This window comes from Scardinius erythrophthalmus (assembly GCF_964197995.2).
Source record: "Scardinius erythrophthalmus genome assembly, chromosome: 7".
Lineage (NCBI taxonomy): Eukaryota > Metazoa > Chordata > Actinopteri > Cypriniformes > Leuciscidae > Scardinius > Scardinius erythrophthalmus.
In genome coordinates, this window is record NC_138227.1 from 27,010,861 (window position 1) to 27,037,774 (window position 26,914).

Below are 26,914 nucleotides of genomic sequence, written 5' to 3' on the forward strand. Positions count from 1 at the left end.
ATCATACAATACTCTTAGATCGACTACAAAATTATACTGGTGTTCAAGGACAAGCATTAAGCTGGTTTAGATCGTATTTATCTGACCGCTACCATTTTGTTTATTTAAATGGAGAAAAATCTATCATAACTCCAGTAAACTATGGAGTGCCGCAGGGATCTGTGTAGGCCCTCTATTATTCTCAATATATATGCTGCCACTTGGAAATATTATAAGGAAACATGGAATTAGTTTCCATTGTTATGCTGATGACACTCAAATCTATATTTCATCACGGCCAGATGAAAACGCTAAATTATCCAAATTGACAGAGTGTGTTAAAGATATAAAAGATTGGATGACGCATAATTTTCTTTTATTAAATCCAGACAAGACAGAGGTACTACTTATCGGTTAAAAAAACCACCCACAAAACCTCTCACAATACAACTTTAACATAGTAGGATGTCCTGTTACTTCATCCTCTACAGTAAAAGACCTGGGTGTTATATTAGACTGCAACCTGTCTTTTGAAAATCATATTTCATATGTTACGAGAACAGCCTTTTTCCACCTTAGAAACATTGCTAAGCTGCGTAATATGCTATCTGTTTCTGATGCAGAAAAGTTAGTTCATGCATTCATGACCTCGAGACTATACTGTTAGAAAAATCTGTAGAAATTACAGTATTACTGGCAGCTACTTGCCAGTAACTTACTGTAGATTTAAATTGATGTTATTTACTGGCAACAATTTGTTCAAAATTAAATGAACATTAAACATTAACAAGTCTTTATCTTTACAGAATAAAACTAAAATAACATCCTCATGCAAAGCATTCTGGGAACCAAAATCTGAAGGAAAAAAAACAGAAAAAGGTTGATGAAGATTTCTGGTTCCCAGAATGCTTTGCATTAGATTGTTATTTTATAATTTTATTCTTTAAAGACAAAGACTTGTTAATGTTTAATGTTCATTTAACTTTGAACAAACTGTTGCCAGTAAATAACATAAATTTAAATCTACAGTAAGTTACTGGCAAACAGCTGCAAAACTACAGCATTTTTTTTACAGTGTAGATTACTGTAATGCGTTATTAGCTGGTTGTCCTGCATCCTCAATAAACAAGCTACAGTTAGTCCAAAATGCCGCCGCTAGAGTTCTAACTAGATCAAGAAAATATGATCATATAACACCGATATTATCATCCCTACATTGGTTACCTATAAAGTCCCGTATTAATTACAAGGTATTGCTACTGACTTATAAAGCCCTAAACGGCTTAGCTCCAGTCTATTTAACGGATCTTCTATCGCCCTATAATCCATCGCGCTCTTTAAGGTCACTAAATTCGAGGCTTTTGGTCATACCTAGGATATCTAGGTCCACCAAAGGAGGGAGAGCATTTTCACATTTAGCACCAAAACTCTGGAATAGTCTTCCGGATATGTTCGTTGCTCAGACTCGCTCTCCCAGTTTAAAACTAGATTAAAGACGCATCTCTTCAGCCAGGCATTCATATAATACTTTTAATCCTACAGTTAAATCCGACCTCTAGTTCATAAACGCCAGAGGAGAACTGGCCCCCGACTGAGCCCGGGTTCTCCCAAGGTTTTTTTTTCTCCATTAGGTCACCTGATGGAGTTTTTCGGTTCCTTGCCACTGTTGCCTTTGGCTTGCTCAGTTGGGGATATTTGGGGATATTTAATTTAATTAATCAATCAACGATACTATTGATCAGCATTACCAAACGTAGACGTTCCACTAGAAACAAACATTGATGTATTGTTCTAATTTATTACTGTGAAGCTGCTTTGATACAACCTGTGTTGTGAAAAGCGCTATATAAATAAACTTGACTTGACTTGACTTGACTTGACTTGACTTGACTTAATTAATGATTGATGGTTCGTTCAGGATATGTCTTATAAGTGCATGGAATCTTGAGAATCTTAAACTCATTCTTTCCAAACTCTTTATTTATTTCTTTCGGCAACTTGTATGAATGTGTGTGTATGTGTATGTGTGTGTTTGTGTTAGATATTATTTTATGTGTTAGCATATACTCAATTAAGTATTGTTTGTATTTGAAAAGAGAAGTATAACTTGTGTTATGTGCTTACGAATTTATTGTCTTGAACTTCGATCTAAGTTACCTATGCTTTTACCCTTGATTATTTCTTAATTTATTGTTAGCTGGGGATTATTCTTTCTTGGCCAGGAAGATATTATATTTCCTAGAGTTAATAATTGTTTATTCTTTCTGTTCATTGGATGAACTGATACAATTATCATACTATTGGTTCTGCTACAGTAAATTCTGAAAATAATTTAATTATTAATTATTGATCATAATCCGTTATGAATAATAATTAATTATATGTATACGGGCGTATAAACGCTACACGTCAACAGTTGAAATTGCACATGTAGACAGACACAAACACACTGATCGCTGACTCGATCAAGTTATTAATAATTTAGCTTGAGAGCATAAAATATTTTAATAAAATAAAAAGAGGCATAAGGAATACAAAACCATCAGCCATAAAGTGAACAATATATCATGCACAACTAGACTGTGTATGTACAGTAATTATAACAATCATTAACATTTATTACAATCTTTTCATTTACATAATGATCCAGTTTTTTTTTTTTTTTTTTTTTAAATAGCTTGGCACTTCTGGCAACTCAAGAACTTTAAAAAAATAAGTTTACATCATTAGCAACAAATCAAGAGCAGAATCAGAACATGTGTTTGAAACAAGATGAGCCAGATTATCTTGCTGGGTTTTTTACGGTTCACAGAGATATGAATGAAGCAAAGGCGTTTTTACGTGTTTCTCAGTGGCTATGTAAAATATGTTGTACAAAACATGTATTGTACAACACATGTTCTATTGTGTTGTAACTTGTTTTTGAGGAAGTTTGATTATCTTTCCCAGCACTGTGTACAAACTGATGTTAATACTTTAAAACGTACACATAATAATTTTGACAACAATACAATCCAAATAAAGCCTAAATGGCTAGAATTGAATTCAGCTCGAATCAAAATGAGTTTCACAAATCTGAATTCTAATAAAACACTTAAATTGCATTTAACAATTAGTGCTAACTTTCATTACATCATCAGTCCACAGGCTGTGAGTCTTACTGACTAAGTAAAGCAAGCTGGCTTTATCTTCCAGTCATAAATTCTGTATAACTAACTATAATCAATATAAGTATAATAACCAGTGGACAGAGAGACGATAGATGTGACATATATATAAAAGTGGTCAGTACAAAATGCCAAGGCTATAAATGCAACTTGCCAACCAACAATAATTCTGTTTATAAACAAGGAAATAAAAAGAAATGAATACAAATAAAAACCAACTCCAAAAAAGCTATTATTGTGTTAAAGGTATATGTAACAAACTTCATTTTTATTTTGTCTCAGTGGAGAGTTTACTGTAATATAATGCTTTCCAAAAAGTAAATGTAAGTGATGTTGCAGAAAAACACACAGTTGCACAAGCACTTTTGTTTTACTTTCCCTCAGCTCTAATAGTGTGACTTAATCACTCAATTTCACTCTCTTCCTCTTCGGCATCACTGGCTTAAATGACTTGACAGGTTGATTATGGAATTTGCAACAGGTCAAAAACTTAATGGTAGAGCCACAAATTTACTGTGAGCATTCAGAAATACAATGTTTAGTCTTCACTTAATTTACAGAAACACTTTACATATAATAAATAAAACCTCACAACAGACAGCAACAAAACCTTTTTCCTGTCAGAAACATTTCATAACCTATAACTACAGAGGAAGTATGTTGATTTTGAAAAATATAGAAAGAAGTCACACCTTCAAAAGATGCAGATTGTCTCCAGCGATAACAGATCTCAACATTCCTCAGCTGTGAGGTCATTTGAGCTGCTGGGATGGACCTCGAACACATCCCATATTTAATAGATGATATAAAAGCGAGAGAGAGCACCTACAGGTACAACAGTGAGACATCACAAACTCATCGTCATCATGATCTTCACCATCACCTTCCTTGCCCTGGTGGCCTCTGCTCTGGGTAAGTGTCTTTAGAAGTTTGCAAGAAAATGATTGGGTGTAAATGTATATTTACAAAATGCAAAACCTACACAAAGAGCTTCACATGTCCTGAACTTCTGTTCTTTATCTACAGGTTGTGGAGTGCCAGCGATTAAGCCACAGACGATTGGCAGCAAGATTGTGAACGGACAGAACGCCATCTCTGGTTCTTGGCCCTGGCAGGTCTCTCTCCAGGTAACGGTGAATTGGCCGACTTTTATCCTGCATTTGCCTGATTTGGTCAAAGAGTATATGTCATGTGTTCAATGCTTTTACCTCTGAAACAGCAAACCAACGGATTCCACTTCTGCGGTGGATCCCTGATCAACCAAAACTGGGTTCTCACTGCTGCTCACTGCGGTGTCTTGTAAGAGTCTTCAATCTGACAAATGACACATACAATGGTGCTTTATAGATGCTGTTTCTCTTTTCTTTTCATAGTTAGTTTTGTCTTAACTGCTCTCTTTTTAGGGTCGGCAATCATCGTGTCATTCTTGGAGAACATGATCGTGGCTCCAATGTTGAACCCATCCAGGTCAAACTAGTTTCCAAGGTAAAAATGTTGACTGATTTCAGCGATGAATATCAAAATTAGAGATCAACTCAAACTATTTATTTATTTTTTAGAGCTGCTTTACAGCAGAATTTGAATGTGTGTTATATTTGGTGAATTTTGCATCATTGATTCTTTTTTTCCTGTTTATTACTGTGATCAATATTGTATAAAGTGCTATATCAATAAAGATGACTTCACTTGACAATAATAAAACGAGATCACTGGAATAGAACAATAAAGACAAAACAAATAATATGCACTATAAATTTTCATTATGAATCCATTATTATCCTTTTAAATGACTTGATTAATTTTACCTGTTAAATTGAACCGAGTGGATAAATGGGTATTAGTCAAATGACCTCTAGATTAACTTTTGGTCCTGTCTGTCAGCTTATGAAGTCTAGCTTACTCCTAAAATATTATCCAAATAGACTTACAGATTTAAAATTGAGCATAGGAAAGAAAACATCTGTACCATATTCTCAAATGAACATTCATGCTGAGGGTAAAAGGGAAAAATGCATGAAAAGCTTAAGACGACAAGAAGAAATAAAACATGCTTACATGTATATCTTAGATTACCTTCCACACAGTCAGCTTCCACTAGTAACCGTCCATCTTATTCGTTCTTTCCGTCTGTGCAGGTCATCACACATCCGCTCTACAGCAGCTCGACCATCAACAATGACATTGCATTGCTGAAACTTGCGTCTCCAGTTGTCTTCACTCCCCGTATCTCTCCTGTATGTCTGGCTCCATCAACCATCAACATCCTGCCTGGAACTCGCTGCTTCACCACTGGATGGGGCGCAACTGCCACCACATGTAAGTTAGACAAAGACCTGTTAGACAAAGACGAACTGCAAAAATTACTCTTGTATATTACTTGTTTTGTTTTTTCCACATGACTCTGAACAGTCTGTCTGATGTTTTCTTTTTTCAGGGAGTCCTCTAATCCTGCAGCAAACAGGTCTGCCCATCATGAGTCCTGCTGTGTGCAGACAGATCTGGGGTCAGAGCCAAATCACTGATGCCATGATCTGTGCTGGAGCCTCTGGATCCTCATCTTGCATGGTACGTGAAGACAGATCAGGACAAACACATTACCATATTAACGTTGCTGCTGTTTCGATCTCAAATATGTGTTTGTATCTGTGTGATTCCCACAGGGTGATTCTGGTGGTCCTCTGGTGTGTGAGAGATCAGGGGTCTGGACTCTGGTGGGGTCTGTGTCCTGGGGCCTCCGCACTTGTGACACCCGTTTCCCTGGAGTCTACGCCCGTATCTCCCAACTGCGCTCCTGGATCGACAAGACTATCGCTTCCAACTAGAGCGCCAGTCTGAGCATTTACTCTTCAAAGGAGGCAAAGGCAGAGTTTAATCATTAATCTGTATTACAGTTGGTCCAGTGTATTACAGTGTATTACAGTTGGTACAGTTGGTTGATGGTCTTTTTGTTTATGACTTTTGGCCTTGTGTCAGTCTGGGCTCCCGTGACCTGCCTGTTGAGTTTAATGTTTTGTTTTTGGTTCATGTTGTATGTTACGATTTTAAACAAATAATGAAAATTTCTGGTAATGAAATAATGAAAATAAAATGAAATGAATACAATCAATTGTAATGAAGTGTAATCATTTATCTGACCTTAAAACATAAATTACCATAATCCACGTAAAGTACAGCAAACAAAATGAAATATAAAATATTTTCCTTAAAAATATAAGTACTTTTAAAATATACATTTAAATTGCTATTTAAAAAACTGTGTTCCACTTTCACAGTAACAAATGACAGATGAAAGTGTTGCAATAGTTAACAACAGTGCATGAAAAGCTACTAGATACTAACTTCCAAACAAGTCAGGATTATCAGATGTTCTCATCTGTACAGATAAACTATTTGCCAAAGGTAATGAAATGCACATGATGTTCTCTTACCACCAAACATACAGGCATAAAGATTGAGAAAGACATCCACAAAAAAATCATTCTGATCACATGATCATGTTGGAAATCTTCTTTGGTATTCACTTTTGTAAACATGCCAAAATGACACAGATCAATCTGTTTAATCCTCTATCCATGGTTCTGAAACCTGTGTGATGTCTTGACTCAAAAGCCAAAGAGACCTAGATACAAACTGGAGAGAAACTTGTTGAAAACTTGTTGAATTTTACAGACAAGTAGCCATTGTCAATAGAGCAAAATGCCTTTGAGGGGGAAAATTCCATTTAGATTGTTTCGATTATTTTCCACTGGTGACAGAAACTCTGTGATTTTTCAGCAAGTTGCAGTGTTTTTAATTAAGTTCCTTCATTGAGAAACTTCCTCATACCCACAAAAGCATATCCTTCTTCTCATAGCTAAACGCTTAAAGACATGCAACAATGGGAGGACATCATTGTTTTCTTACATTGCTGTCACAGAAGATTTGAGAATATCTGAGATGTAACTGATGATTAAAACTGAAACTAAACCCACTTTTAGCTGTACTCATATTTTAAACTGAATGATCTTAAAAAGACTGCACAATAATTAGGCTACTTTGTTTTGTGCCATGTGGAATCCAACAATAGTTTTGTGAAGACTTGCAAACTGTTCTTCACTGTCATTGATGTCCCATGTGTAACGACTACGAGAATAATCAAACACAATTGAAGCTTTTAGGTGATTTTGTTCATACATAATCCCACAAAGAGTCTTCACATTCCAGACTCAAATCACCAAACCCAGAGCCATAAATCACCCACTGGCTCCAGAGAGTCTGCTAACCAAAGACTTTTTATTGGTTAACTTTAAGGAAGAACGTTGTCAAAGTTTGATAGTTTTGCAAGACGGATCGGTTCAGAGATGGTACTGCTCAGGGCCCTACCAAGAGGTCACCTGACCCCTGTGACAAAACAGACCCCATCTTTCTTAAGGACCTCTGAATGACACAGAGTAAAATCTCTTCAAACCACGAGAACTGAGATTTTACCCATAACAATAAATAAAATCATTCCAGAACAATTTTCGATGGACTTATAATCAAACATCATGCAACTACATAATCCTATGTTGTTTCTACCACTCATATGCATTTTTAATAAGCTTAGATCCCATGTAAGTCATTTAATGGTTATAACTGTTAAATGTTTGAATGAAAGTGTGTGGTGTTTCATATCAGTATGATCATATGCTCGTGATTCAAAAGATGGCTGGAATTAAATCTGTGTAAAATATGTTTCGTATTCTGATAATTAGAAATCATACCAAAACTGTTGCATCTGGTCTCCAATTAAAGCTAGAGAACCGACACCCCCCAGGGAAGACATGATTTACGACTTTGAGAACAAAGCAGTAGTCAGAACTCTAAAAAAAACCCTTTAAAAACCTAGCGCAGGGCATTAGTTAGGAGGGGGCACAGAACAAGTTAGGCAGAAAAAGATGAAGATCTAGTAACCATGTAGACACGAAGAGACAACGAACCCAAATTAAGATCAGAAGAACAGGTTCAACAGCTTTATTCAAGCCATCTTACTACTCTCGTCTCAATTTTCTTTCTTTTCTGAGTTTTCCTTTCTTTTCGTTGTGAGTCTCGGTTCTAAGTTAAGTTTTGCGGCAAAGTTTCGGTCCACGTTTCTTCTGCAAAGCCAGCTTCAAACAAAGACTTCCATCCACCCGCCAGTACACCACGTGATTGGCCGCCCCAGACATCAGGCACGAGGAGACCAGCCAACGAACGAACTCGGGGAAACCCCTTTGACGCTGACCAAAGGAATTCCCAAAAAGGAACGCAAAACGAGCAAGTAACTTCCAGACTTTTAAGCTGAACTGGTGTATTGATATAAATTTAATAACCTGTCTAAGAAACGATAGAAGGGTTAATTGTTATGCTCTTAGATGTTCGAAAAACATCCCTATTATCTCTAGCCTTGGCTACCGTATATAGACCGCCTGGGCATTACGCTGATTTCCTAAAAGAGTTTGCAGATTTTCTCTCAGACCTATTAGTTAACTTCGATAAAGCATTAATTGTTGGAGACTTTAATATCCATGTAGATAATCAAAATGATGCGTTAGGGGCTGCGTTTACAGATTTATTAAACTCCTTTGGGGTCAAGCAAAACATTACCGGACCGACTCATCGATTTAATCATACACTCGATTTAATTATATCACATGGAACCGATCCAACCGATATAGATATCATTCCACAAAGTGACGATGTCACTGACCATTACATGGTAACTTGCATATTACGTACTCCTGTAATATATCATGCTGCGCCGCGTTATCGATTAGGCAGAACAATCCTTCCATCCACCATAGATAATTTTTCAAACAGCTTATCGGATCTGTCTCAGCTGCTCAGTGAACCCAAACAAACAGATGAACTTGAGGAATTAACTAGCACTATGAGCACCATTCTCTCTGGATCATTGGATATTGTTGCGCCCATTAGATTAAAAAAGGTCAGAGAGAAAAGTAAAGCACCATGGTACAACAATACTACGCGTGTTCTAAAGAGAGAAACCCGTAATTTAGAGCGTAAATGGAAACAAACCAACTTAGAGGTCTTTAGAATCGCATGGAAAGACAGTATGTCACGTTATAAAAAGGCCCTAAAAGCGGCCAGGGCTGAGCATCTCCGCAAACTAATAGAAAACAACCATAACAATCCTAAGTTCTTATTTAACACCGTGGTGAGACTAACAAATAAACAGATGTCTCCTGAACAAAATATTCCATTACAGTTTAGTAGTAATGATTTCATGAAGTTCTTCACTGAGAAAATAGAAAACATCAGAACCACAATTGTAAACGTTCAATCCTCAATCGCGCCTTATAATTCAGCCTCAATTATCACCCCGCAAGAACAATTACAGTGCTTTACAACTATAGAACAAAAAGAGTTAAATAAACTTTTTACTTCATCTAAAACAACAACATGTTTACTAGATCCTATACCAACTATTCTATACCAATTGATCCTATACCAATTGAAAGAAGTGTTACCTGTAGTGGAAGAGCCTCTCCTCAATATTATTAACTCGTCTTTATCTTTAGGTTATGTTCCAAAAACATTTAAACTGGCAGTTATAAAACCTCTCATTAAGAAACCACAATTAGATCCGAATAATCTAGTAAATTATAGACCCATTTCAAATCTACCTTTTATGTCTAAAATACTAGAAAAAGTTGTGTCCGCTCAACTGGTCTCTTTCTTACAAGAAAATGACACCTATGAAAAGTTTCAGTCTGGGTTCAGGCCGCATCATAGCACTGAAACTGCGCTCGTTAAAATCACAAATGATTTACTTTTAGCTTCTGACCAAGGCTGTATCTCAATATTAGTTTTACTTGATCTTAGTGCTGCGTTCGATACTATAGATCATACAATACTCTTAGATCGACTACAAAATTATACTGGTGTTCAAGGACAAGCATTAAGCTGGTTTAGATCGTATTTATCTGACCGCTACCATTTTGTTTATTTAAATGGAGAAAAATCTATCATAACTCCAGTAAACTATGGAGTGCCGCAGGGATCTGTGTTAGGCCCTCTATTATTCTCAATATATATGCTGCCACTTGGAAATATTATAAGGAAACATGGAATTAGTTTCCATTGTTATGCTGATGACACTCAAATCTATATTTCATCACGGCCAGATGAAAACGCTAAATTATCCAAATTGACAGAGTGTGTTAAAGATATAAAAGATTGGATGACGCATAATTTTCTTTTATTAAATCCAGACAAGACAGAGGTACTACTTATCGGTTCAAAAAACCACCCACAAAACCTCTCACAATACAACTTTAACATAGTAGGATGTCCTGTTACTTCATCCTCTACAGTAAAAGACCTGGGTGTTATATTAGACTGCAACCTGTCTTTTGAAAATCATATTTCATATGTTACAAGAACAGCCTTTTTCCACCTTAGAAACATTGCTAAGCTGCGTAATATGCTATCTGTTTCTGATGCAGAAAAGTTAGTTCATGCATTCATGACCTCGAGACTATACTGTTAGAAAAATCTGTAGAAATTACAGTATTACTGGCAGCTACTTGCCAGTAACTTACTGTAGATTTAAATTGATGTTATTTACTGGCAACAATTTGTTCAAAATTAAATGAACATTAAACATTAACAAGTCTTTATCTTTACATAATAAAACTAAAATAACATCCTCATGCAAAGCATTCTGGGAACCAAAATCTGAAGGAAAAAAAACAGAAAAAGGTTGATGAAGATTTCTGGTTCCCAGAATGCTTTGCATTAGATTGTTATTTTATAATTTTATTCTTTAAAGACAAAGACTTGTTAATGTTTAATGTTCATTTAACTTTGAACAAACTGTTGCCAGTAAATAACATAAATTTAAATCTACAGTAAGTTACTGGCAAACAGCTGCAAAACTACAGCATTTTTTTTACAGTGTAGATTACTGTAATGCGTTATTAGCCGGTTGTCCTGCATCCTCAATAAACAAGCTCTAGTTAGTCCAAAATGCCGCCGCTAGAGTTCTAACTAGATCAAGAAAATATGATCATATAACACCGATTTTATCATCCCTACATTGGTTACCTATAAAGTCCCGTATTAATTACAAGGTATTGCTACTGACTTATAAAGCCCTAAACGGCTTAGCTCCAGTCTATTTAACGGATCTTCTATCGCCCTATAATCCATCGCGCTCTTTAAGGTCACTAAATTCGAGGCTTTTGGTCATACCTAGGATATCTAGGTCCACCAAAGGAGGGAGAGCATTTTCACATTTAGCACCAAAACTCTGGAATAGTCTTCCGGATATGTTCGTTGCTCAGACTCGCTCTCCCAGTTTAAAACTAGATTAAAGACGCATCTCTTCAGCCAGGCATTCATATAATACTTTTAATCCTACAGTTAAATCCGACCTCTAGTTCATAAACGCCAGAGGAGAACTGGCCCCCGACTGAGCCCGGGTTCTCCCAAGGTTTTTTTTCTCCATTAGGTCACCTGATGGAGTTTTTCGGTTCCTTGCCACTGTTGCCTTTGGCTTGCTCAGTTGGGGATATTTGGGGATATTTAATTTAATTAATCAATCAACGATACTATTGATCAGCATTACCAAACGTAGACGTTCCACTAGAAACAAACATTGATGTATTGTTCTAATTTATTACTGTGAAGCTGCTTTGATACAACCTGTGTTGTGAAAAGCGCTATATAAATAAACTTGACTTGACTTGACTTGACTTAATTAATGATTGATGGTTCATTCAGGATATGTCTTATAAGTGCATGGAATCTTGAGAATCTTAAACTCATTCTTTCCAAACTCTTTATTTCTTTCTTTCGGCAACTTGTATGAATGTGTGTGTATGTGTATGCGTGTGTTTGTGTTAGATATTATTTTATGTGTTAGCATATACTCAATTAAGTATTGTTTGTATTTGAAAAGAGAAGTATAACTTGTGTTATGTGCTTACGAATTTATTGTCTTGAACTTCGATCTAAGTTACCTATGCTTTTACCCTTGATTATTTCTTAATTTATTGTTAGCTGGGGATTATTCTTTCTTGGCCAGGAAGATATTATATTTCCTAGAGTTAATAATTGTTTATTCTTTCTGTTCATTGGATGAACTGATACAATTATCATACTATTGGTTCTGCTACAGTAAATTCTGAAAATAATTTAATTATTAATTATTGATCATAATCCGTTATGAATAATAATTAATTATATGTATACGGGCGTATAAACGCTACACGTCAACAGTTGAAATTGCACATGTAGACAGACACAAACACACTGATCGCTGACTCGATCAAGTTATTAATAATTTAGCTTGAGAGCATAAAATATTTTAATAAAATAAAAAGAGGCATAAGGAATACAAAACCATCAGCCATAAAGTGAACAATATATCATGCACAACTAGACTGTGTATGTACAGTAATTATAACAATCATTAACATTTATTACAATCTTTTCATTTACATAATGATCCAGTTTTTTTTTTTTTTTTTAAATAGCTTGGCACTTCTGGCAACTCAAGAACTTTAAAAAAAGAAGTTTACATCATTAGCAACAAATCAAGAGCAGAATCAGAACATGTGTTTGAAACAAGATGAGCCAGATTATCTTGCTGGGTTTTTTACGGTTCACAGAGATATGAATGAAGCAAAGGCGTTTTTACGTGTTTCTCAGTGGCTATGTAAAATATGTTGTACAAAACATGTATTGTACAACACATGTTCTATTGTGTTGTAACTTGTTTTTGAGGAAGTTTGATTATCTTTCCCAGCACTGTGTACAAACTGATGTTAATACTTTAAAACGTACACATAATAATTTTGACAACAATACTACAATCCAAATAAAGCCTAAATGGCTAGAATTTAATTCAGCTCGAATCAAAATGAGTTTCACAAATCTGAATTCTAATAAAACACTTAAATTGCATTTAACAATTAGTGCTAACTTTCATTACATCATCAGTCCACAGGCTGTGAGTCTTACTGACTAAGTAAAGCAAGCTGGCTTTATCTTCCAGTCATAAATTCTGTATAACTAACTATAATCAATATAAGTATAATAACCAGTGGACAGAGAGACGATAGATGTGACATATATATAAAAGTGGTCAGTACAAAATGCCAAGGCTATAAATGCAACTTGCCAACCAACAATAATTCTGTTTATAAACAAGGAAATAAAAAGAAATGAATACAAATAAAAACCAACTCCAAAAAAGCTATTATTGTGTTAAAGGTATATGTAACAAACTTCATTTTTATTTTGTCTCAGTGGAGAGTTTACTGTAATATAATGCTTTCCAAAAAGTAAATGTAAGTGATGTTGCAGAAAAACACACAGTTGCACAAGCACTTTTGTTTTACTTTCCCTCAGCTCTAATAGTGTGACTTAATCACTCAATTTCACTCTCTTCCTCTTCGGCATCACTGGCTTAAATGACTTGACAGGTTGATTATGGAATTTGCAACAGGTCAAAAACTTAATGGTAGAGCCACAAATTTACTGTGAGCATTCAGAAATACAATGTTTAGTCTTCACTTAATTTACAGAAACACTTTACATATAATAAATAAAACCTCACAACAGACAGCAACAAAACCTTTTTCCTGTCAGAAACATTTCATAACCTATAACTACAGAGGAAGTATGTTGATTTTGAAAAATATAGAAAGAAGTCACACCTTCAAAAGATGCAGATTGTCTCCAGCGATAACAGATCTCAACATTCCTCAGCTGTGAGGTCATTTGAGCTGCTGGGATGGACCTCGAACACATCCCACATTTAATAGATGATATAAAAGCGAGAGAGAGCACCTACAGGTACAACAGTGAGACATCACAAACTCATCGTCATCATGATCTTCACCATCACCTTCCTTGCCCTGGTGGCCTCTGCTCTGGGTAAGTGTCTTTAGAAGTTTGCAAGAAAATGATTGGGTGTACATGTATATTTACAAAATGCAAAACCTACACAAAGAGCTTCACATGTCCTGAACTTCTGTTCTTTATCTACAGGTTGTGGAGTGCCAGCGATTAAGCCACAGACGATTGGCAGCAAGATTGTGAACGGACAGAACGCCATCTCTGGTTCTTGGCCCTGGCAGGTCTCTCTCCAGGTAACGGTGAATTGGCCGACTTTTATCCTGCATTTGCCTGATTTGGTCAAAGAGTATATGTCAGTGTTCAATGCTTTTACCTCTGAAACAGCAAACCAACGGATTCCACTTCTGCGGTGGATCCCTGATCAACCAAAACTGGGTTCTCACTGCTGCTCACTGCGGTGTCTTGTAAGAGTCTTCAATCTGACAAATGACACATACAATGGTGCTTTATAGATGCTGTTTCTCTTTTCTTTTCATAGTTAGTTTTGTCTTAACTGCTCTCTTTTTAGGGTCGGCAATCATCGTGTCATTCTTGGAGAACATGATCGTGGCTCCAATGTTGAACCCATCCAGGTCAAACTAGTTTCCAAGGTAAAAATGTTGACTGATTTCAGCGATGAATATCAAAATTAGAGATCAACTCAAACTATTTATTTATTTTTTAGAGCTGCTTTACAGCAGAATTTGAATGTGTGTTATATTTGGTGAATTTTGCATCATTGATTCTTTTTTTCCTGTTTATTACTGTGATCAATATTGTATAAAGTGTTATATCAATAAAGGTGACTTCACTTGACAATAATAAAACGAGATCACTGGAATAGAACAATAAAGACAAAACAAATAATATGCACTATAAATGTTCATTATGAATCCATTATTATCCTTTTAAATGACTTGATTAATTTTACCTGTTAAATTGAACCGAGTGGATAAATGGGTAGTCAAATGACCTCTAGATTAACTTTTGGTCCTGTCTGTCAGCTTATGAAGTCTAGCTTACTCCTAAAATATTATCCAAATAGACTTACAGATTTAAAATTGAGCATAGGAAAGAAAACATCTGTACCATATTCTCAAATGAACATTCATGCTGAGGGTAAAAGGGAAAAATGCATGAAAAGCTTAAGACGACAAGAAGAAATAAAACATGCTTACATGTATATCTTAGATTACCTTCCACAAAGTCAGCTTCCACTAGTAACCGTCCATCTTATTCGTTCTTTCCGTCTGTGCAGGTCATCACACATCCGCTCTACAGCAGCTCGACCATCAACAATGACATTGCATTGCTGAAACTTGCGTCTCCAGTTGTCTTCACTCCCCGTATCTCTCCTGTATGTCTGGCTCCATCAACCATCAACATCCTGCCTGGAACTCGCTGCTTTACCACTGGATGGGGCGCAACTGCCACCACATGTAAGTTAGACAAAGACCTGTTAGACAAAGACGAACTGCAGAAATGACTTGTGTATATTACTTGTTTTGTTTTTTCCTACATGACTCTGTCTGATGTTTTCCTTTTTCAGGGAGTCCTCTAATCCTGCAGCAAACAGGTCTGCCCATCATGAGTCCTGCTGTGTGCAGACAGATCTGGGGTCAGAGCAGTATCACTGATGCCATGATCTGTGCTGGAGCCTCTGGATCCTCATCTTGCATGGTACGGGAAGACAGATCAGGACAAACACATTACCATATTAACGTTGCTGCTGTTTCGATCTCAAATGTGTGTTTGTGTCTGTGTGATTCCCACAGGGTGATTCTGGTGGTCCTCTGGTGTGTGAGAGATCAGGAGTCTGGACTCTGGTGGGGTCTGTGTCCTGGGGCATCCGCACTTGTGACACCCGTTTCCCAGTAGTCTACGCCCGTATCTCCCAACTGCGCTCCTGGATCGACAAGACTATCGCTTCCAATTAGAGCGCCAGTCTGAGCATTTACCCTTCAAAGGAGGCAAAGGCAGAGTTTAATCATTAATCTGTATTACAGTTGGTCCCTGTTGATGGTCTTTTTGTTTATGATTTTGTGTCAGTGTCACTCTGTACTCCCGTGACCTGCCTGTTGAGTTTAATGTTTTGTTTTTGGTTCATGTTACATGTCACAGTTTTAAACAAATAATGAAAATTTCTGGTAATGAAATAATGAAAATAAAATGAAATGAATACAATCAATTGTAATGAAGTGTAATCATTTATCTGACCTTAAAACATAAATTACCATAATCCACATAAAATACAGCAAACAAAATTAAATATAAAATATTTTCCTTAAAAATATAAGTACTTTTAAAATATACATTTAAATTGCAATTTTAAAAAACTGTCCCACTTTCACAGTAACAAATGACAGACAAAAGTGTTGCAATAGTTAACCACAGTGCATACAAATCTACTAGATACTAACTTCCAAACAAGTCAGGATTATCAGATGTTCTCATCTGTACAGATAAACTATTTACCAAAGGTAATGAAATGCACATGATGTTCTCTTACCACCAAACATACAGGCATAAAGATTGATAAAGACAGCCACAAAAAAAAAAATCATTCTGATCACATGATCATGTTAAAAATCATCTTTGGTATTCACTTTTGTAAACAAGCCAAGATGACACAGATCAATCTGTTTAATCCTCTATCCATGGTTCTGAAACCTGTGTGATGTCTTGACCCAGAAGCCAAAGAGACCCAGATACAAACTGGAGAGAAACTTCCATTAGAATATGACAAACACTGATGTTCCATATACTGATTCAGACAATCACTAACATTTAAGTCATAGCACAAGTATAATAATTCTGATAATTGCTTATAGATTTAGATGCACTTTTAAGAGCTCTACTTTTATGGCTGTTTGTTAGTCTACTGCAAGTGGATGACTTAGTAATACTCTGTACAATAATAGTAATTGCATTTTTCAGATAAGTGGCCATTGTCAATAGAACAAAATGCCTTTGAGGGGAAAATTCCATTTTGATTGTTTTGATTATTTTCCACTGGTGACAGAAACTCAATGATCTTTCAGCAAGTTGCAGTGTTTTTCATTAAGTTCCTTTATTGAGAAACTTCCTCATACCCACAAAACCATATCCTTCTCCTCATAGGTAAACGTTTAAAGACATGCAACAATAGGAGGACATCATTGTTGTCTTGCATTGTTGTCACAGAAAATTTGTGAATATCTGAGATGTAACTGATGATTAAAACTGAAACTAAACCCACTTTTAGCTGTACTCGTATTTTAAATTGAATGATCTTAAAGAGACTGCACAATAATTAAGCTACTTTGTTTTGTGCCATGTGGAATCCAACAATAGTTTTGTGAAGACTTGCAAACTGTTCTTCACTGTCATTGATGTCCCATGTCAACAGTTGAAATTGCACATGTAGACAGACACAAACACACTGATCGCTGATTCGATCAAGTTAACAATAATTTAGCTTGAGAGCATTAAAATATTGTAATAAAATAAAAAGAGGCATAAGGATTACAAAACCAGCCATAAAGTGAACAATATATCATGCACAACTAGACTGTGTATGTACAGTAATCATACCAAACATTAACATTTATTACAATCTTTTACATAATGATCCAGGTTTTTTTTTTATTTTTTTTTTTATAGCTTGACACTTCTGGCAACTCAAGAACTTTAAAAAAGGAAGTTTACATTAGCAACAAATCAAGAGCAGAATCAGAACGTGTTTGAAACAAGATGAGCCAGATTTGACAGTTTTTTTCTGTTCACAGAGATATGAATGAAGCAAAGGCGTTCTTATGTGTTTCTCAGTGGCTATGCAAAATATCTTTCATATTCTATTGTGTTGTTTGTGAGGAAGTTTGATTACCTTTCCCAGCACTGTCTAAAAACTGATGTTAATACTTTAAAATGTACAGATAATAATTTTGACAAAATTACAATCCAAATAAAGCCTAAATGGCTAGAATTTAATTCAGCTCGAATCAAATGAGTTTCACAAATCTGTGATTGATAAAACAATGGACGATATAATAGGTATACGACTGGAACACCGGGAACTGCAGTACAGTATAGTGATTTTTTCTTGCTATTTACCACCAGAGGGATCTACAAGAGGACGGGACTCAATTACTTTTTTTAGTCACCTGTTAGCGCAGCTTTACTCTGTGGATGCTGATGCTATTTATATATCTGGAGACTTTAATAGTCGTATCTCGAATAAAGATGAATATATAGAAGACATTGATCATGTCCCATCCCGAGTGTCTATAGATGTAAATGCAAACAGTCATGGGGAATCCTTCCTTGAATTTCTCAGGGACTGTAAATGCTGTGTTTTAAATGGGAGAATAAATCCTGAAAAAGATAATTTTACATCTATATCACCAAAGGGAAAAGCTGTTGTGGATTATATAATAACTCCCCATGATTGTCTGCATACTTGCGTTGAATTTGAAGTGATCACTGCATCTGAGCTTTTGGATAATACCCCTACTTGCTTTGATTTTATAGGTGAGAGATGTAAGTTACCAGATCATTCTTTGTTAATGGTTAAATTTAAAATGAATGCTTCTGTTGAAATGCACTCTTCTGAAGGTGATAGTGAGATTTCTTTGACTAGACGACGACCTAGAATATTTCCAGATAACTTTTTTTCTTCTAATATAAGTCGTCTTGCACTAGTGGAACTTATCAGCAAGTTAGAAGAAGGCAAGAAAATACAAAGTAGTATTGATAATTGGTATAACTCATTTTGTGATGTAATATGTAGAGAAATGAATACACATCTACCTACAAAATCTAATTTTCAAAGTCAGAAGGAGACATGTCAGAAAGTGGGTAGGACCGAGCCATACTGGAACGAGGAACTTAAAAAACTTTGGAACAATAAAAGAAATGCAGAAAACAAATTTCTAAAATGTAAAAATCCATTGATTAGACAACAACTTAAAGATAAATATACACAAACTCAGTTTATTTTTGATAAGAGAATACGGTTTTATAAAAGGCAATTTAGAAGAGGACAAGCATTACAATTAGATCGATTAAAAACTAATAACCCACAACAATTTTGGAAAGAAATAAACAAATTGGGTCCTAAGAAATTGAAAAAAATCCCAATGGAAATTATACTAGAGAATGGTGAAACGGAAAATAAAAAAGAAATAGTGATTAGAAAATGGGGCAAGGATTTTTCAGATTTATTTTCAGGAAATTATATTTCGCCAGGTTTTGATGAGGCACATTTAAATAACATTCGTGTTAAGAAATTTAAGTCTGAGATGATTATGGATACACCAGATTATTGTCCAAATATATTTCTGAATCATGAAATTACTATGGAAGAAGTTAAAAGGGCTATTGATAATGCAAAACTGAATAAAGCAGCTGGTATAGAGGGGATCCCAAATGAAGCTTTAAAAATTCCGCAGCTACTAGAGATCCTATTCCATCTCTTTAAGACATGCTTTGAACATGGTATAATTCCGTCAACATGGCGCAAGTCTATTATTAAACCTATTCCAAAGTCATCAAGAAATGATCCTAGAATGCCCCTTAATTATAGGGGAATTAGTCTTCTTAGTACAGCCTACAAATTGTATTCCAATATACTGAATTATAGGCTTACACAGTACTTAGAAATGGGTCAGTATCTTGTGGATGAGCAGAATGGATTTAGAAGTAAACGAGCATGCATCGATCATATATATTCTGTATCAACTATTATTAGATCTAGAATTGCTGAAAGTAAATCCACCTTTGCATGTTTTATTGATTTTCAAAAAGCCTTTGATTGGATTAATACACTCTAAAAAATGCTGGGTTAAAAACAACCCAATTTGGGTTATTTGGCAACCCAGCGCTGGGTAAATATTGGACAGAACACATGCTGGGTTATTTTGACCCAGCAGGCTGGGTTTTTATACATTAACCCATCTGCTGGGTTGTTTTTGATCAGTGCTGGGTCAAACAACCCCCATGCTACAGGTTATTAATTTTAGATAATAATAATAAAAAAACGAATAAAAAAATATTAATAACAATAATAACACTACTGTTTATTGATTCAATTAAAGTGTTTATTCCAGGAAATTAATATAATCAAAAATACATTCATGTTAAAAAAAAAAACATCTGTAACATAAACGGAGGCCCACAAAAATCATTTGTGCTAAAATGTTGGTATGTTAAAATATTATAAAATGGTAAGATTCTCAAAATTCAAAACTCTTCACTTATAAACTGTAAAATAGCCTACAGCTTAAGATTCTATTCACAAAGAATACAATAAAAAACACGTAAGTACATACATTGTAATTCACTTAAATAAGCAATCATTTAGTCCTGTGCAGCAAAAATGAGAGGCACATCTCTGCGTATAAACAGTAAGTACATACATTGCAATTCATTTTAAATAAGCAATCATTTAGTCCTGTGTAGCAAAATAAAAACATGAAACTCTATACCTATAAACTGTAAAATAGCCTAGCTAAAAATTATCTTCACAAGATGATAAAAAAAAAACGGAGTCAACTTTTCCAGAGTTTCCCCATTCACCAAAAAACTGTCCAGCCATTCCAAGCTCCAAGACAAAGGGGAAGGGTTTTGCTTCTCTCTGCCTTTCCAGGTAAAGCACCATGTTGGTTCCAGACTAAATGAGGGAAAGACAATATCAGACACAGATAATTATTTAAAAGTGTGTCTTAGGTTTTCATAAGAGCAGTCTTAAATTAGTTAAATACCATCTTAAATTAACTTAAAGAATTAGTTCAACCCAAAATATAAATTTCCTAATCATTTACTCACCCCAGTGCCATCCAAGATATCCATGTCTTTCTTTCTTCAGTGGAAAAGAAATTAAGTTTTTTTGAGGAAAACATTTCAGTATGTTTCTACACAGAATAGACTTAAATGGCAACCAACTATCCCAATGTTCAAAGAAGGTTCAAATGTCAGTCTCAATGCAGCTTCAGAGTCTCTACACAATCTAGTCGAGAAATAAGGGTATTATCTAGCGAAACCATTGGTCATTTAAAAACAAAAAAACAAAAAAAAAACATTTATATACTATTAAACCACAAATGGCTGATGGTTTCGCTAGATAAGACCCTTATTTCTCGACTGGGATTGTGTAGAGACTCTGAAGCTGCATTGAGATGGACATTTGAACCTTCTTTGAACGTTGGGATAGTTGGTTGTCATTAAAGTCCATTCTGTGTAGAATAATCCTGAAATGTTTTCCTCAAAAAACTTAATTTCTCTTCCACTGAAGAAAGAAAGACATGGATATCTTGGAAGACATTGGGGTGAGTAAATTATTAGGAAATTTTCATTTTGGGGTGAACTAATCCTTTAAAGAGTTGTGAGAAAATGAAATGCATGTTAGATTCAAGCAGCAATAAAACGATTTATCGTGCAGCCCTACAAACAGGTGTAAAGAAATGAGCCTGCTCTTTTTGTCCCCTGTTGTTTTACTTACCGGTTGTACATCAATGAATGAGGTTCTTGTCTCTTGAATAGTTGGCCGAAAGGTTTTGTGGCCAATCTTGTACACAGGCGGGGGAAGAATGACAGGCAGGATTGTAAGTGCTAGTATGCCTTTGGAATCTAAGAATAGAAAAATGGCAAATTAGAACTTGTTCGTTCATCAGCTTTTAAATTAAGCAAAGTGCATTTCTAACTAAGGTCAACTTAGAATGAGTGAAATTAGCTTAAATATATAACAGTTAAATATGTACTCTGGTAATCTGAAAACATTTAGTGTTATTAAAGGTATAGTTCACCTTAAAATGCAAATTTACTCACCCTCATGTCAAATTTAATCGCCTCATTTACTCACCCTCACGTTGTTCCAAACCTTTTTTTGGAACTTTTTTTGAAGTTTCTTTCCTCTGCTGAACACAAAAAGATTTTTTAAAGAATGTCAGTAACAAGATAGTTGCCGGTAACCAATGACTTCCATAATAGGAAAAAAGTACTCATTCAGGTTTGTAATACCATGAGGGTGAGTAAATGACGACAAAATTTTCCTTTTCAGGTGAACTATCCCTTAAAGCAGTGCTTCTCAAACCCGTCCTGGGGACCCCATACCACTGCACATTTTATATCTCTCCCTCATTTAACACACCTGATTCAGCTCATTAGTACAGACTGCAAAATTTAAATTGGGTGAGACATCCTAAATTATGGGGGTCCCAGGACATTTGAGAACCACTGCCTTAAACCAAGAAAGGGGCAAACAAGCACGGCTATCTATGAAATTACACTGACAACGACTAGGCACAGAAGTGGTACCCTATGCCAGCCCTACAATATAACTGATTTAAATTGTCTTGTCATGTGCTTGTACTTGGACAAGTAAATTGGCCATTCATGTTTTTGAGCTTATTGTGAATGGTGTAGCAAACTTTGTTAAATGGATAGTTCGCCCAAAAATGATATTTAACCCATGATTTACTCACCCTCAAGCCGTTCGAGATGCATATGTCAATCTTTTTTCAGACGAACACATTTTCAGTTATTTTAGAAAATGTCTTAGATCTTTCAGTGGTTATAATGTGAAGCAATGGGGTCCACCTCCTTCAAGTCCCAAAATGTGCATGCATCCTTCACAAAAGTAATCCGTAGGACGTAGCGTAGAAAACGTCGTGACGTAGAACGAACGTGACAGCGCAGCCAGAGAGCAGAGCAAAACAAAACTCTACGTTCGTTCTACGTCACGACGCTTTCTACGCTACGTCATACGCCAGCATCCATCTCCATGAACGCACGTCGAACGCTACCGGAAGCCAGTTATTTTCGTTTCTAAAGTTTTAAATATGTATATTTTTACGACAAAACCGCACGGATTACCCTCAGAAGGCCTTCGTTTATCCCCCTGGAGCCGGATGGATTACTTTTGTGAAGGATGCATGCACATTTTGGGACTTGAAGGAGGTGGACCCCATTGCTTGACATTATAACCACTGAAAGATCGAAGACATTTTCTAAAATAACTGAAAATGTGTTCGTCTGAAAAAAGATTGACATATGCATCTCAAACGGCTTGAGGGTGAGTAAATCATGGGTTAAATATCATTTTTGGGCGAACTATTTAAGGGTTAGGGTTGGCACTGGATGCAACTGTGAAAAAAAGATTACATACTAAGAAAGAGAATTTGAAATGCAAAATTGTTCATCACATATTTACCAGCAATTTTTCACTGAGGCACTCAAGACTCCAGTTGAGGAGATTTGTTGAACAAAAATGTCCATTGCTGTAAAAGAAAAGAAGGAAACATCTGATTAGTAATATCTTTACAAATTTAGCATGTCTTATACAATGTTTTTAAAAATAATTTTTATGCTGGCTCCAGTTAATTTAAAAAATATATATTTAAATAATTTTAATGAATCATTACTTAATTAAAAAAATAAAATAAATAAATAGACTAAATAATTTTTAACAGCTTAATTAACTATTGTTAATTCACAAGACTGTAAACAGAAGAAATGTTAATTTTGTGGTTATTTTGTGGATACTTTACATAGTTTCTGAACGTAACTGAAGCAACATTGAACTGACTTCAAATGAACAATGACAGTTTTTGATAAGAATTGTACTGAGCTGGACGATGACACTGTTTTCTGCAGAAATGCTTAGCCAAATTGAACTAAGGCGCACACACCCAAACACAGAGAACATACTGCAGCATAATTCAATATTTTATGTAAAGCTACCTTTCGAAAATGACTAACAAACACAGTTAAATAATAGGTAACGTTAGACTTACAGCTTCTTTAGCATATCCAGCCACTAGCCAGTGACGTTACACTGCATCCATCCGCCGAATCAAGTAACCCGCAACATTTCTGGAGATAAAACAGACACCAACAACTGTACTTAGACATTGTGACCGTGTTTTAAGTGGAATAATTGATTACAGACCGTGTAAAAATAATGAATGTTATGTGTAACGTAACGTTTACGTTAGCATACGTTAACGGTCGCTAGTTCGACAGACGTCGACGTCGTCAATAATTCATAGTTCATTTCAACATAACTTCTTGTTGACTTTCTGACTTATTTGACTAACGTTGCTACTTAACAAAAGGAAAGTTGTAATAAAACAGGGTTGCTCACCTTTACGCTCGCTCCTGCTTGAACCTCTCGTCCTCCTGTTGACGTAGTGATTTGAACAGTGTGGACAAAAGCGCGCGACTCGCGAGGAGGAGCTGGGTCAAAATTTCCAAAACAAACCCAAATGCTGGGTCATTGTCAGCTGATTACGGAAAAAATAACCCAGCAACATAGTCAAAATGCTCAACCCAGCATTTGGGTTTAAAAAATAACCCAGCATTTTTTAGAGTGTAGAGAGCTGCTTGCTTTTAAACTAATTGAAGCAGGAGTGGATGGAAAATTCTATAAAACAATACAAGTAATGTATAGTGGTAAGTAGTATTAACATATACCATGTGTCACTTTTGGGTTAATATTTGATTGATTTATGACCCCTTGTCACTCATGATTGACAGGGAATCCGTGTGTCAAAAACAGGGTCTCTGATTTACAGCGCCGAGCTGGCTGGGGTTTGCTTCCTGATTGACATGTGAATACTCACACCTCACCATATGCCAATGAAGTTTTTATGATAGGGTCTTTCCTGGCATGTCTTTTCACACCTACGTCACTAACTACACCATGGATTAAATAAGGTTAGGGGTTGCTGTGTTAGACAGAGAAGACATTCTGCATCTTTTCCTGTTACAATGGCTGCTCCGAGAACTCCTAAAACCCCTAGAAAGGTTATGTGTATTTCTCCAACAAGAGGACCTGTTGAAATGAGAGAGGAACTAACTTTTGCACCAAGGAAAAAGCAAAATGTTAGCTTGACAAAGTTTCTTCATGAAGACATGGCTAATGTGAAAAGTGATTTCCCATTGTCTGGTAAACGTGTGTTGAGATATGCGTTTGACAAGGTGCTGCGTATTGTGAAACTCTACACTGCTGATGTTGGAGACGAATTTACATGTCATACTCCATGTCTGATTTTTCAAGACAAAGACTGGTTTCTGTTTTTCAACTACGTTTGGAGAGATTTGAACGACTGTGGTGATGATCCGTTATACATCGCTGAGTGGGATGGATCAGCTCCTAACACAAGATTTCGGGTGGTCGGTGACCACAGTAAAAAGCTACCAGACGACTGTGTTTATATTTTTTGTTGTAACGACAAGACAAAGCTCAACGTACAGGCCTGGCCTATTCGAGAATGTGAGCATCACACGTGCTACGACATGAAATTTCTGTTTCAGTGGAGAGATGTTCGTATGCTTGACAATATATTTACAAGCATAAACAAGATGTTTAGATGGTGTGACATGTATGATCGTTACAGTTCTGTAAAGATGCAATTGTTTCACCCTGAGAAGGGCGTTACCAACCCCGAAGACCGCCTCTTAAGCCCACCCACATATTACAGTCATTAAAAACGTGTACGGATCGGTGCATTCGCAACATTCATTCACCATGTCTCACGGATCTACACCCGTCTACTGCTACAGCAACACCCCTGAGACGGCCCCAGCGATGCCTGATGACAATGCCACACTGCTGGAACCCCACCCACAAACCTATGACAACAGTTGGTTGGATAAATTTTGTATGGATCTAGGATATCACAACCTGACCTTCCTTACAACTCCATACGGCAACACCGGTGCCATAGCTGGAGCTGCGGCCTTAGCCGGAATTGATGACACAGACAGTTGTATTCGTTCTGACGGGTTCAAAATCATAAAAGCGACTGTTGTTGTCCTTCTGGAACACGTTATCAACAAAAAGCTGAAAGAAATCTGTTTGGGGTGTGAAGTGGATCACCCCAGTCAGATTAGACATTCCTGTTTGTTTGAACCGGACCCCTATTTCTTTGATGCCTACTTTGATGAGCTGACGCGTAATCTGGTTAGACCAGACCTTAAGCACATCGTTGCTCAAGCATTGAGTCGTTGTGGTTTAAGGGTTCACCCCCAGAGGATTCAGGGGTCAGTGGATGCTATTTTACACGAACTGCGTGACGAGGTTTTTATTGTTGAGAAGCTTCGTGAAGTCAGAGAGAAAGTTGTGGACAGTTGTGGATGCCTACTTTGATGAGCTGACGCGTAATCTGGTTAGACCAGACCTTAAGCACATCGTTGCTCAAGCATTGAGTCGTTGTGGTTTAAGGGTTCACCCCCAGAGGATTCAGGGGTCAGTGGATGCTATTTTACACGAACTGCGTGACGAGGTTTTTATTGTTGAGAAGCTTCGTGAAGTCAGAGAGAAAGTTGTGGACAGCGGCAGTGAACAAATTGTCTATGACGCTGTGGACAGCTGGAAAGGTATTGTCCAAGTTGACTGTTTGTGACAACAACATGGGGAACACTTGTTTTGCAACAGGACTGGCTAAGTGTCTACTTAAACAACGTATTAGATGTGAGATGACCACCTTGTTGTATAACAACATTAATGAATGTGCCAATGTATCGGTTACTGTAAACAGATGTGGTGTTGATGCCAAACGTTTTACAAACCTTAAGAAACAAATGTCTTTTGTAAGAAATGTGTCAAATGAATGGTCTGATATGATGCGATTATGTGTTAATGCTGGTGATCCAGTTTGTGTAACCATCAGAAAAGTTTTAGACCTGATGACTGAATGTGGTAGCTTTATTAGAATAGCTGATATATTATGCTTGTGTACATATGTATCAGATCTATGTGTGGACATGTTGACAAGAAACAATCAGACTGATGTTTGTGAAATTGTTGAAACGCTGGTTGATTATATTCTTGAGAAAAATATTGTGATGTGTATAAAATTTCTACACTACATCGATGCGGTATGATACCTTTTGTATCCTTTTAATGTTTAAGAAATAAAACC

The 26,914-nt window shown here is 36.2% G+C and overlaps 3 protein-coding genes and 1 long non-coding RNA gene across 5 annotated transcripts; 2 read left to right on the forward strand and 2 right to left on the reverse strand.

Moving 5' to 3' along the window:
• Positions 1–2,656: 2,656 nt before the first annotated feature.
• LOC308693773 (chymotrypsin-like protease CTRL-1) lies at positions 2,657–5,968 on the forward strand (the record flags this gene model as incomplete). The annotated part of the gene is made up of 7 exons (XM_081370871.1): positions 2,657–4,058; positions 4,173–4,273; positions 4,366–4,445; positions 4,550–4,631; positions 5,282–5,462; positions 5,581–5,711; positions 5,807–5,968. Exons 1-7 carry the CDS (start codon positions 4,013–4,015, stop codon positions 5,966–5,968), a joined length of 783 nt encoding a protein of 260 aa, XP_081226997.1. The 5' UTR covers positions 2,657–4,012.
• Positions 5,969–12,441: 6,473 nt separating this feature from the next.
• LOC308694015 lies at positions 12,442–16,074 on the reverse strand. Its single transcript, XR_014030543.1, has 3 exons — positions 15,532–16,074; positions 15,209–15,439; positions 12,442–14,452 (listed from the first exon to the last, which is right to left on the reverse strand). It is a non-coding gene; the product is annotated as an uncharacterized lncRNA (long non-coding RNA).
• LOC308694013 (chymotrypsin-like protease CTRL-1) lies at positions 12,647–16,173 on the forward strand. The gene is made up of 7 exons (XM_081371237.1): positions 12,647–14,051; positions 14,166–14,266; positions 14,358–14,437; positions 14,542–14,623; positions 15,271–15,451; positions 15,562–15,692; positions 15,788–16,173. The coding sequence occupies exons 1-7, from the start codon at positions 14,006–14,008 to the stop codon at positions 15,947–15,949; spliced, it is 783 nt and encodes a 260-aa protein (XP_081227363.1). The 5' UTR covers positions 12,647–14,005; the 3' UTR covers positions 15,950–16,173.
• A 3,900-nt stretch (positions 16,174–20,073) lies between these two features.
• Positions 20,074–25,442, reverse strand: LOC308693093 (uncharacterized protein). Of its 2 annotated transcripts, XM_081369819.1 has the most exons (5): positions 23,783–25,442; positions 23,200–23,266; positions 21,850–21,904; positions 21,490–21,617; positions 20,074–20,661 (listed from the first exon to the last, which is right to left on the reverse strand). In XM_081369819.1, exons 1-5 carry the CDS (start codon positions 23,794–23,796, stop codon positions 20,500–20,502), a joined length of 426 nt encoding a protein of 141 aa, XP_081225945.1. In that variant the 5' UTR covers positions 23,797–25,442; the 3' UTR covers positions 20,074–20,499. The 2 variants fall into 2 exon arrangements, 1 of the variants encoding a protein (XP_081225945.1); XR_014030408.1 differs by lacking the exons at positions 20,074–20,661; positions 21,490–21,617; positions 21,850–21,904 and having other exon boundaries at positions 23,783–23,861; positions 24,133–24,212.
• Between the last annotated feature and the right edge of the window lie 1,472 nt (positions 25,443–26,914).